Raw genomic sequence first — 14,217 nt, 5'->3', positions numbered from 1 at the left:
AAAAGGACTTAGGTTCAGATTTCTTATTGAAAGCATACTTACTGAAGTGCATTCTAAGAGGATTTTGTCTAATGCTGTTTCATTTGTCAGGAAACGAAAATATAAGAAACAATATATTAAATTTAAAATCAGGAAAAGGTATTTAACACATAATTATTTTTAATTCATTTCAATTTCTTTTATTATTATTTTCAACAAAACTTCTTATTTCTTGAAATAAATATTTATTTATTCTTCATAGGACAATAAATGACAAACAAATAAATAAATAATACAAATTTTCTTACCTTTAAAACTGTTTCTCTTCAATTTCGATTGTTCATTGAGTATTTGAAGATAGTTCAACTTTTGTTAATTAAAAAGTAACTCACTTTCCACCGTAACCATTGATAAAGCAAAATTTTCATGAATTATAATTAATTTTTCTGAAATTAGAATTCTAATAACCAACTTTTGGTATTCTATTCTGCTGCCACTATGGAAAGAAAAAAGTTATATAAATATCATAACTCTGCTTAAAATTTCGCATCTGATAGTTATTTTTACTGAATTTTTGGTATAAATGTCTACATTTCGGAAAATAAGAGTTTTCGCATCTACGTGACTATATGATCTTTTTCTTCTTTTAAAAGTAGTAGAATACGGAATTAAATTTTTACCATAGACAAATTCTACTTACTTATTATTTTCATTTGTTATTTTCATTCCGAACAACGAAGAATAAAATAAGATGTGATCATACGAAAGCAATTCTCATAAAGCACTTTCTTCACTAGTAAATCCTCTATACAAGTGCTATGAATATGCATCGATTTTATTGCATTACCACTACCACTACCACTTGAAATTCAAGATTAAGGTCAATTTTGCGGCAGGTTTCTTTACATGTTTCTTCGTCAAAACGAAAATATAGAATTCATCTGATGGCCAAATTTTTCTTTCCATCTTGTATATTACTTGTATGTCCTAGCACTTGCATTTGTACATTACAAATCCAGGCATAGTAATGAACATCGTAGCATATTTACTTACGTAAAATATTTCATTAGATATTTATAATTCCGCTGTCTCCAATGATACGTATATATTTAATACTTCCTTTAACGTTGGTCAAAGCAAATGTCAGTTTTCATTCAGGATGTGCAGAAAAGTGCATTTCATGTTCATCGGTCAAATTTGTAATACAAATGTAAAGTTGGAATTTTTAGAATGTTAGAGATAGTGAAATGTGCCATTTAGAATTTTGTTTATTTTGCACGCAATAGCCAGAAATATGTTATAAATCCTGCATTTTCGAAAGTCAATTTGGGAACTACGGTATATATAAGCTCAATTGTCCCACATCAGGATCCCATTTTACGCAGCACATTTTTTACACGATCTACAGTTGCATACTTTCTTTTTCCCTTTTCTATTTATAGTTGTATGGTCCTTTCCATGCTCTTTCGTAATTGCTGAATAAAATCATACGAGTTAAATTACAATAAAATCGGAGATATGTGTCAATTAAAGCAATTCGCACAAAATAACAAGACGCTTTGAGTGATGATAATGTTACTCTTCCAGAACCAAGAAAACGAATACATATGTCCATAATAGACAACAATGATGAATGAAATACCGATGGTGAGTGAAATTCCTCCAAAATTATTAATTTTTTCATTTTCGCAAACATGAATCATTTTGCATGATTTCCTTTTACAAGCATCACGTGTGAAACGTAGCGAACGAGTATTTCTTACTAACAATAAAATATAATGTTAGTCTTGTTAGTAACATGTAGTGTTACGAACAATAAAAAATGACAGATTTCCTTTTATTAATGCAAACTAATTTTTCCAATGAGAACATTGAGCTATGTTTTCAATTTTAAATAATATTACTAATAGGAAATTCTGTTATTTCCGTAATTTTATTCCATAAATTTATGATTAATTATAAAATCTCAAAAGTCAGCGACCGTACTTCCATAAGTTTCTTTAACATATAATAGTAATAAACCTTTGGCACACATCAAATGCGTTATATACTATTGACCGTTAACGTCGACAGTCACAAATGAATTAATAATATTATTTTTTGCTTTCGATTGGGATTTAAAACGTTTCTTTCTTAGGTACAAAAATGTATATATACATATATATTACATAGATCGATTACATTTTATTAGGAAACGATTTCGCTAGACATTTTTTGTCCTAGATATTTCATGGCCTAGAATCCGCTATATAGAGCTATATATCAAAGAGTTTAATAGTAAAGTATTTAGAATTACCATGATGAATTGAAAATAAACCAATTACGTATTCATAACAAATTTCAGAATAAAAAATGGTTGCTTAAATAACGTTAATATTTATAATTTTTATAATCGAGCGAAACACAGAAAGTAGATATATTCTATAACACAAGCATCATTATCATTTCATGTAGTCTAAATAATGATAATTTTAAATTATTTTCAAAATAATAGTGCTAGTTTTACCGAGTACCTGATTTTGGCCGGATTTCTTTTACGTACAGACCATGCAGTTTTACATAACATATTTGGTATATACATACATAGATATATGAATTTGAAAAAAACCTCCATTTTTATGAGAACGCCAGTCTTCTATTGATTAAAAAATTACTATCTCTATTATAACTATTATAAGCGACTCTTAATTTAACATTTTAAGTCGACTAAATAAAATACATACAATTTACATACAAGATAAACTTGTTAACCTCACTGACAGATAAAAAATCAATAACTCTTATTATTTGCATACTTGTAATGAATACGTACATGAAGGTACATTACCATTGGTATGGATGATTATCTTTGATTACGATGGTGGGACGGTTTTATGAAGCATATAAGTACCACTTCTGTAGCTAAAGCAACTTATTACATGTCTTACTATCGTGAAATCACAACTTCCTTGTTTTTTCTTTAGTAAAGATTGTTGTATGGAAATAGCGACATATAATTGAAAATTGTGGACTTTCTGGCATTGTATGTTTAGTCGTGTTTTCAATTAATACGATTGGAACTACAATATTTTAAGGTAAGTTTCTGTATTTTCCTATACTTTGATTTTGAGTAATTATGTACTTTGCGCACAATTTTTCTTTTTCTATCGATTTTGATGAGTATAGTTTTTTCGTTTCATGCTTTATTATATTATTAAAACGAGAAATCAGTCGGAAAGGATTTAGAATGTAATTTATTTTTAGTAGATTAGAAAATGGATAATATTTTCTTATGACTTTAAGAAGAGGAGTCCGTTCGTGACTAGAATATCTCAATGGTTAAAGCAGCCACTTTAAAGCTTATAAGGCAAGAAAGTGCATAATTAACTTATTTTGTGTTCTGTATTTGGTAGAAATACAGAATGGACAATTGTTCCTGTCAAGTGAAATGCAAGAAACGAATTAAAAATATTAATATATCGTATATTAATCATTTTCGATCAAACGACAGAGAATAGTTTAGATTAAATGAAAGTAATGAACTGTAAATGTTCTATGCATGTTTATTTGGTTTTTGTAACAAAAATATTTAATGCATAGTTCAAATATGCATATTATATATAAATATGTGCATTTTTTTTATAAGAGCTTGGATATCTTGATCAATTCGACAAAATATATATTCGTAAAGTACTGCATTTGAAAGAAAGTAATCACGATGAAAATTTTTTGCTCTTAACAAATAACAAAGAACCTTATTTTTCTGGAATAATTCAAAGCGTGTGATTTCGTTCCAAACATCATAAAATTTCTCGTCCAAAGCTGAGCGTCTTAAAAGTTCAGAGCAAGTACTTCGTCCACAAATGACAGGAATTAAATTAATTAAATTTAACCTTTTTACCATGACTGTGCTGCGTTCATCTGAAACAAAAAATGTGAAATGCCGTTCGAAAATTTATTTTATATGAAAAAAGTATTACATAGATGTATATTGAAATTATTTATTTCAAACATATGAGAATTATTAATTGCACTAGTGATTGTTTAAGACGTATTAGAAATTACGATGTAAAATAATTTGTCACATTTCGAAACTTGCACTGATTACTTCAGATACTATTTTTGATGACACTGTTTCAGTGGAAAGACAAACATTAATTAATAATATGAAATATTATTTCTGAGAAATGGCTAGTCTATTAATTTCAATCCTCGTAGATTGAATTTTATTCATGTATAAGGAACAAAAGAAATATTCAAATATTTCGTTGCATCAATGATCAGAGAAATATTCACTTCAAACAACTATTTCAAATTCATCGTAAAAAATACATATACATACATGAAATACGTTTTACTTATAAAATTGTGAATGAATTACAAATAACATTCCAGTTAACATGAAAACAAATAATTATTCCAATTGAATCCATGAAACACTGTGCGAAAAGTAATCTCTGTAAATATATTTGTATTTTATTTAAAATATTATGCTGTCCTGACGTATCAAATGCTTATTCATTAATATCCCCACCAATTTTACGATTCTGACACACGAAACATCCACGGATTCGTCTTGATCTGCATGCTGTTAGAATTTTATTAATTTTTCCATTAACAAGAATATATATGTTAAAAATGTCAGAAATGCAGAGAAAACCGAATATCGAACAATGTTGTCTACTCTCGTAATATTTTACTATTTATGACTCGTTGTACTCTCTGGCTGTATAACTCATTTATCAGAATAAAACGAAAGTTTGTTGAGAAAGAAGGGGGAAGAGATCCTAAGTATGCAGATTTAGTTGCAGATCTTTACTAGTGTCTGAAATATTAATAAAAAACTTTTGGTACAATACATTTAATTTTACGTCTAGACAATAATAATCAAACTGTCTTCTTTGAATTGTTCAATATCATATGATAAACACTGTAATCAGCGCCTTCAACTGTCGACTAGTCAATGACGAGACAGTGACAATTGTCTATAGACATAGGTATTGCATTTTCTTCCATGAATATGTATCGTTCATAAATATATATTGAGTATTTGATAGTAACTAACTCTTAGTGACCGGTTATCAATAACTGCATCTATATTACCTCACTTTAATGCATCTCATTGTGGAATTGTTTCTAACTGTAGAAGCAATCCACCTGTATGCTAGGATACTACTTCGCATTACAGTTGTGACACAAAATTGATATAGCCAGATCAGACAAAATTTTTCTCTCAATCAAAAGAAGTCAATCCTACAACAAATTTCGTTTACAACTCTGAATCTCTGCATTGCCAGCACGTTAAAACCGTTAAGACAGGTACCGGGCTAACCTTCCATTCATTTATCCACAATACAAATATTTTACTATAAAAAAGCAATAAGTAGTGAACAATAAAATCAGATATTTACAGAACTAAAATATAATAGTATTTTAAGATATATTTACCAACAGAGAATAATTCTAGCATATACTCTGCTTTGCACGTCTGGCGAGAAATATTTGAAAATCATGAATTTTTTTATAATGCAAAATTCAAGATTCCATTTTATCCGTAATTTGTGTTTGAATATATAGACATTCATAAACAAATATTCGAGAACATTTGTTAACATTCAATTGGAAATATTTATGAGAAATGCGGTTTTTCTAATATATTGTTTAAACAAAAGGTTTTTCTGCAGAAAAATTTAACAGCCTTATACACCGTTAAATTCGCTAAAAAGCAATAATTTCATCAATTTACACAAAAACAGTATCTTCAATAAATTCCTAAATATTTGACAAAATATGTTTCGCATCTACGAAAGTAGTGTTCATCCCTTCAACATCGGCCATTAAAATAAAATACGGATCAAATATTTCTTTGAAAACTACATTCATGCCAAATTTTATCAAAATCGGTAATTCCGACTTTGGTATGTTTCTTTGTTAGTAAATCTATAAACATACAAAATTTCATGAAATCGTATAATAATATTAAAGTTAAATTTCTTATTGTTAAATTGTAAATGTTTATATAAATATAATATATCTAAGAATACAAACTATACGTGAGATATAATCAAAATGTATGCAAAATATATGTGAGGAAACGTGCATATATTAACTATTAATTATTTTTGAAAAAGAAATAATGTCCTAGTTATTGTAATAAAATGCTTCCCGACTCTAACATGTCTTATTACATCTGTGACAAACTCTTATCTTCGAATTCACTTGACCATAGGACTCTTACTGTTTTATTGGTGAATTGTACTATGTACGATTTATTTGAAACAATTCCTTGAAATTGTGTACTCTCAGTCTCGCAAAACTTTGCAACAATTAAAGTTGCAATGCAACAAAAACTGGCGTCTATATCCTTATCAGCAAAAATACAAACACTAATATTCTCTTGAATATGAAATATAAACAAATTGTAACAATCTTCTAAATCATTTTTTCGTAGATTCATCTAAAACATTTTGTTTGGTGTATTCATTTAATAAATCTTTCCATAATTTATTGATAAGACATCGTCGAGACATAGTGACAGCTAGCAACATATCAATTTTAAATATTATCTTTCTTTGACATACTGATTTTATCTTGCAGGTTAGTGTAGATCACTGTAACAAAAGTAATCTTCCTATGTTCTTCAACATCTGTGTACATCATACGTGAATGTATAGTTGAAATATCCTGCCTCTACATTTAATACCTTTATCGCATGCTTTACGACAATTCCTCCCTCCATAACAATATAATTATTTTTTACAGATGCAATCCAGTTCATCACTATTATACATTTGCTGCATTATAATTTAGACATCTTTAATTTTTGTTATAAATATTTTACTGCTTGTAGCAGATTTACATACGTTTAACGATTAAAGCCGATGTGAAAGCCTAACATACTATCGTTTATAAATAATATATTATGTACTATCCCTGTTTTGCTTTTTATTACATGTTATGATCTTTGAATTAAATACTTTCAAGACTAACACTTTGATCCACTAGCAGACTCATCTTGCTTATTTTCGCTTCGTAATTTTTCAGGTAATATACACGTATGCAAATTCATACAAAGTATGCAAACTAAAATATACACTTTCGGTAAATTCAGAAAATTCAAAATAATTAGAAGTAGAAGGCGAAAAATTGTACAAGAAAATCGTCACATTGTGAAGATTTGTGTATTTTCTTGATTTGCGATATATAATACAGTATGCGCGAATAATATTTACGCATATATATTATAAATAAAATAATTTTTGTATGCTTTGTACTGCATTAATTTTTTCACACTATTGTAGTAACGAAGTTAATACTGAAAAATTGACAAGTACTTACTCGAATTACGTGTTTTTATTAATCTTCGATTCGCCAGTCACCGGTGGCCTCAACATGGCATTCAACGTGTGACAAAATTCAAACAAAATTCAAATGCAATTATAAACGTCCACTGTGTCGTAGGTGTTATTAGGCATTCCATTATTCATGGATTTTGCAAAAAATTATTGCTGTTGCATTAGAGCCCTATTGTACTAAATAATATTTTCCACAACTTTCCAAACCTTAACGACTTCGATGTTAAGTGATTAAAGTTACATTGTTTACTCTATACAGAGATTTAATAAAAGTGACAAGTCTCTTATTGTCGTATCGTTCATTTTTTTTTTTTTTATTCAGTTGCAGATATTGCCACTGAAGAGCCTGCAACATGTATAGAATGAACATAAAAGCTAATGAAAATAATATTAGTGTAAAACCGTATAAAGCGAATTCCATCGGAGCATTCTATGATAATACTGCGATCTTGGTGACTGGAGCGACAGGTTTTATAGGGAAAGGCATCTTGGAGAAACTAATGCGTGTATGTCCAAACATCGCAGCCATTTATGTCCTCATTCGTCCGAAGAAGGACCAAACGATAGAACAACGATTTAAGGAGCTCATTGATGATCCAGTATGTAAATAATATTGTAACTGCTTTTTACATCGTAGCTTTTTAGCAGCCAAATTGATGAACTTCATTTTTCGTGTTATTATTTCATTTTTTAATTTCATTACATAGGTTATATACAATATATTTGCTAATGAAATTTCAAGAAACAATCGTATTTCTATGAGGATATTTACTACAGAATAGTGATCAACACTTTTGGTACAAACACTGATTAAACTCAACACCAAAAACATACTAAATGTAATTATCAATTAATGCCGACAATCAAAGTTGCAATACAATTTCTTTCTCTTGATTTTCTCCTTTGCTTTAAGACACATATTTCCTAAATATTAAAAACATGTTAAAAAACATAAAAAAAGCAATATTAGAATACGTGTCTTGAACGAACATATTTCGCACTCCACCAGAGTTCTTAGTCGTGAAACAGTTCTATATGAAGGAGAATTAACTTTATATGTTAACTTAATTAACTTATGTTAACTCTGAGAATCCTTAGAACAACATCAACTACACCACTTTTTGAATTTATAGCGATCAATATAACTTTTGAACGAATCGCTAATTAATTCCATTTTCATTTTTTACAAAGAAAAATTTTTCGCAAGATGATAGTTCTCCATTTCAATCTCCACTAGGATTTTCAACTAATCCTGTGATGCTAAAGTTATAATTTTGTTTCGTATTGCAGATGTTAAAAAATTATTTATCTTATCATTCTTATACCAAAGTAGAAAGGAATATTTTGAAAATAAGAAGTTCATCTTGAGAAAAAGAAGTGAATGTAAATAAAATAAAAAAATAAATAAGAGGAAATGATTTGAATACAATTTTTTATTGTGTATAAAAAATAAAATGCGTATATAAAACGCCAGAAAAATAAAAAAACTAGTGGAACATAGAACATTACAAACAATACACTTTCAGAGAATTGATTTTATATGTTTTCATCTTCAGATTTATGACAGCATCAAAGTAAATCATCCCTCGCTTTTGAGCAGGATTCATCTCATACAGGGTGACGTGAGCCTACCAGATTTAGGTCTTTCGCCAGCAGATAGGACTATGTTGATAGAGAAAGTGAACATTGTGTTCCATCTTGCAGCTACTGTGAGATTTAATGAACCTCTGAATGTGGCTGTTAATATAAATACAAAAGGTACCGCTCGCGTAATCCAACTGTGCAAGGAATTAAAGCATGTAATTAGCGTCGTCCACGTTAGCACAGCTTACAGCAATGCACATTTATCAGAGATAGAGGAAAAAGTTTACACGTAAATTATTTTTTATATTTTATATGTTTGGTAGAAATCAATAAGTTCATAAGAATTACAGCTCCACAAATATGTTCATTCGTTATTAATGATTTTGCAGTACGTGTTTTCCACCTTCTACGGTGATAGATATATGTGAAATTGAGGACAAAACATTGATCGACCTATTAGAAGAAAGAATTCTAAAAATTTATCCAAATACATACACGTTTACGAAGAATCTGGCGGAACAGATAGTGTCCAACAATTGCGATTGTTTACCAGTTGCGATAGTGCGACCAAGTATAATTGGTGCTTCGTTAGAGGAACCATGTCCTGGTTGGGTGGACAATGTCTTTGGAGCTACAGGTACTTTTATAGATAATTATTAATAGTTATTTTAGCATAAATTTATATATAGTTTTCTAGCGTTTGATTAACCAGCGTAATCAACAACAAACAACTCGGATTATTCGAACAATCGATACACATGGAAAAATGAGAACGTTTTTTAAAAATATGACTTTGGTTTTAAATTTCTTCCCGTCATATAAATATAGATACGTAGGGATACATTTTTACAATTACAATGTATTATCTATATATCCTAATTACCCGATAATATCACATCAATTTATATTGTTTTGGATGTACGGTTTTCTCATTCTGTTAATTTTTCACTTAAAAGTGCTGTATTATATTTTCACTCACATTTAATCTTTATTCGTTGCGTTTATTGCGTTCATCGCGTTGTACTGAACAATATAAACATCGATTTCAAATTGCAACATCTACCTTATGGATTACTTTTTCATTTTGCTCATTTTCATTATAATTGGACACACTATAGATAACATCAATAGTACCATGATATTCTGTCAATGATTTTCGAGTTATTATTATTCAATGACCATTCTTGTACCATTCAAGTTTATTTATTTTTTCACACTTTTGATCAATCTCAAACTTTTATTCTTATTTATACCACTCTCATTAGTATCAAAATGACCTGGACTAAGAAATTTAAATTTTCAAAAATTGGTCCACAATTTGTCTCTTTTTGTATATTTTCTATGTACTTGAGAAGAATGATGATATTGTTAATACACAAAGATTTCAATGCCGCTGACAAAATTTTATTATTTCCAATTATTTTGCTTCAAGAGCATCAACAAATCTCATTTACTGCAGCTTTTTCTACTGAATCACCTTGGACTAGAGGTTGCAATATATGTATACGTTTGATCGTACATCAGTAACATGCTGATGTAAATTTTCTAGTTGAGAAGTGTGGCTGTAAGAAGGAGGACTTCTAAAAGGAAACCTTTATCTTTTAAAAATATTGTTCCGTCATGTCAGATACAAAATTTCTTTAAAACTATTTGCGAAATATTAAAATTTATCTGAGCATAATACGGATATAAAGAAATAGATACGAAGGCAACCGAGGAAATCTGCATCATCTTCTCATTACAAATTTAATCCAAACTAAACATATTTCTAGTGGAATTAGAATTAGGTTTGTGTTACTGTCGGGCAAAATTTGGTTACATTAAAATTGGATTTGAGTTAGACTATGTTCATTTCGGGAAGAAGGTGACACTCGTGCTTTTAAGTCATGAAAGCAGTTTGAATACGTGTCTTCGTTCATTGTTTGTTCGCTTCGTGTTTATTCTTGGTTCTTGAACTAATATGTACGTGTTAAACGTACATACTAGTACAACACTAAAGTTCTAATAATTAATTCTGTTTTGATTTTTTTCTGATGAAATGCTCTTCGATATAGTATTCATTATTACTAATCGTAGTTCGTTTGCTTGCACAATTTTAACAAATATCAAATAATCATTTCAATTTGCACCTTTCATGTTAAATCTAATCCCAATTCATATGGAACAAAACAACTATAGATTTGAAGTTTTTAACTCTTTAACAAACAAGGAACGACGAATAAAATTCATCTCGGAAATTCAGAAGTCAGGAGAATGAGCTTGATGATACATGTGAAGATCAAAATTGATTGATGATACAATTGATGACACATTGAACTTTGTTTGTAGTTTTATGAGTCATTTCTTCAGTTTTTCGATAAATAAAAGAACAATTTTCATGTTACAGCTGTCTTTCTACAAGTCGGCAGAGGTATTTTAAGAGCAATGATAATTAACAAAGACGCAAGATTGGACGTGGTACCTATTGATTATGTGATCGATACGATAATGTGTGCCGCATGGCATGTTACTCTGGATTGTGATACTAAAACTAAAGTTTACAATTGTACGAGTAACGCATCCCCTCTCAAGTAAGAATTATACATTTAGTACAGAATTATATTAATAAATATAATTTGACTATTAAAATGTCTCAAAGATTCGTTTATTTGGGGCATATAGTGAAAAAAATATCATCGTTTTAAAGAATACATACCTGACACGAAAATTTAGATATTGAGAAGAATGAAATATTTTTCGAATGTATGTTTATAAAATTGATTTATTCCAGTAAATTGTATTAATTACAGAAATATCAAATTCGTTACAATATCAGTTGTTGCACTTGCATTAAATATTTTGTGCTCACATTCACTTCCGTTCTCGATATCTCGGTTTAGAAAAATATAAATTTGGAAACATAATTGAAATTATCTAATTATTCGCATTATCATAACATTCTCTATTTTGAATATAATTCGATCAATGTTTTTTTTCTAAGATGGGGTCAGCTGAAAGATATCTACGTTGAATGTTGCATAAAAACACCAATGAACAATGTATTATGGTATCCATTTTGTATACTGTTGACTAACAGATATGTGTATAATGTTCTAAATATATTTCTTCATATTTTGCCTGCATTTATCATGGATACTTTTTTAAAACTTCGGGATAAGAGACCAACGTGAGTATTCTATTGCTTGACAAATAACGAGCAACCGTCCGTATATAAAACAATATCTTCTACAATAAACCCTGTTTTATTAAAAATAATAATATTTAAAAATGGCATTCTAGGATGATGAAAATTAACAATTACCTCAATCAGTTGCTTATAGCGATTGAATACTTTGACACGCGAGAATGGACTTTCCACAGATATAACATTACTGAAATGATGAGGAAGGTGAAAACGTTGGAAGATGGCAATATCGTGAAATTAGATCTACAAGATATGGATTGGAAGAAGTATATCACGAATTACCAAATGGGAATAAAGAAATTTATCCTAAAAGAAAACTCTCGATCTGTGAACGCAGCGCGACGATTATCATTGTACGTATCGAAATATCTTAATATGAAAGTAGGTGTAATTGTGATAATATCATTGAATATTCGTTTAATGACATTTCTTTATTTCAGCTTGTACTGGGCACATCAGATTGCTCAAGTGTTTGGTTTAATCGTCTTTTTAGCTGTAATAGGATATTTAGCATTAGTTGTGTGTAATTTTGTTCACTGACCGTTTCGACGATACTTATTCTGCTTCAGTTAGAAACATGACAAATAAAACTTTATAAAAAAGGGACTCATCAGCCATTTTTTTTTCAAGAATTCTGTCATAACTTGACACAACTTGCTTATACTTTTTTACATAATCTTTTATGATGTCCAACATGTTATAACGTACGATTTCTCACATTTTTCAGACTGTTAATTTAAATGAATACGTCTCTTCAATTTTCTGAATAGTCCACCATTCTCTATACTTCTTAATTTCGCAGTACGATTTTATTGAGTCCAATTCCTTTTTCCAAACTTCTTATCAATTTGTACAATTTTGCCGAACCCATTAAAAAACAGTGAAACACTGACACTTCTATAAAGTTATTAACTATGGTGATCCTGAACATTGATTGGTACCGGCCAAAGGTGGTGAACATTCATAAGGAATGGCATCCAACTGATGAGAAAGTTTTTAAATCAAGGAATGCACCAAAAGAAATGTGTATTAGGCATTTTTCGCTAGTGAAATTCAACAGAGACATTTGAAGTCGGACACCCATCAAATGTATCCAGTTGGTTTTTCTACATTAGTCATTTTTTGTATTTACAATAAGCTCTCCTAATTTCCACCAAACGACTTCTCATGCCTGTTAAATGCTTTGTAAGACGGAAGGTAGCAGTGATAAAGTTCAGCCACATGAAAAAAACTTGTACTAACCAAACAGAAACCACCTCCCTCCTAATCTCCAGTTTTCAATTCCGCCAAACTAGAGGAAATACTGGCCCCGGCAAAAGAAATAATAGAAAAAAAAAATCTTTCGCACTCTCAGCTAAATTACTCTCAAAAATCTCCTCCAAGACATCTTCGGACCAGCTCACCCATTGGAAATCGCAAGAAACTATATTGATAATATTCCGATCTCTGTTCAAACTCTTGAAGAAATCTATCCCTATCATAAAAGCATAAAAAATAGAATACATCGACTCTGTAAAAAACTCACTAAGCCGACCGATAATTGGAATCGTCATTTAGCTGTTCTGAATCCGACATCGAATCACAACAAATTCCAAATCCAAAACTCACCCAAATTCATTATGAAAACAATAATACAGTGGAAAATAAAAGGCTATTATACGCACTATGAACAAATCCAAATTCTCGTAAACAAATTCGTCCCTATTATCTGCCTCCAAGAAACGAACTTCAAAAAGAATTACCAGCCTACACTAAAACGTTTCAATACCTTCGTTAAAAATCGGGCAAACGTAAATTACGCCAGCGGAGGAGTAGCTATTGTAATTTCGGACAAATATGATTCTACTGAAATTCAAACTTAGAAGCGTTCGTCGCAATATCTATTTCATTCCACATCTGCAATGTCTACATTCCAAACAGTTTCCCCCTTGACTTGCAAATCCTTGAAGAATTAATAGCTTAACTTCCAGCACTACTGATCCTGTCCGAGACTTTAATAACCATCAGGGGATCGACCAGAATTGACAGTAGAGGAAAGACTATCGAAAATCTACTAAACAACCAGGATTTAATTTTGCTAAAGACAGGTTCCCCATACACTTTAGCACTAGGAATACTAAATCAAGTGCAATAGAT

General features: G+C 29.9%; 1 protein-coding gene across 2 annotated transcripts; it reads left to right on the top strand.

Moving 5' to 3' along the window:
- Positions 1-7,635: 7,635 nt before the first annotated feature.
- LOC122535099 (putative fatty acyl-CoA reductase CG5065) lies at positions 7,636-12,930 on the top strand. 2 transcript variants are annotated; one of them, XM_043666320.1, is made up of 7 exons: positions 7,636-7,912; positions 8,870-9,186; positions 9,287-9,534; positions 11,284-11,467; positions 11,878-12,063; positions 12,177-12,434; positions 12,522-12,930. In XM_043666320.1, exons 1-7 carry the CDS (start codon positions 7,667-7,669, stop codon positions 12,619-12,621), a joined length of 1,539 nt encoding a protein of 512 aa, XP_043522255.1. In that variant the 5' UTR covers positions 7,636-7,666; the 3' UTR covers positions 12,622-12,930. The 2 variants fall into 2 exon arrangements, with proteins under 2 accessions (XP_043522255.1, XP_043522256.1); XM_043666321.1 differs by having other exon boundaries at positions 9,287-9,537; positions 11,287-11,467.
- The last annotated feature ends 1,287 nt before the right edge of the window (positions 12,931-14,217 follow it).

This window comes from Frieseomelitta varia, unplaced genomic scaffold (genome assembly GCF_011392965.1).
Source record: "Frieseomelitta varia isolate USP_RPSP 00005682 unplaced genomic scaffold, Fvar_1.2 scaffold_669, whole genome shotgun sequence".
Classification (NCBI taxonomy): Eukaryota; Metazoa; Arthropoda; class Insecta; order Hymenoptera; family Apidae; genus Frieseomelitta; species Frieseomelitta varia.
The sequence above is the reverse complement of the archived record's forward strand: the minus strand, read 5'-3'. Positions and strand labels throughout refer to the sequence as shown.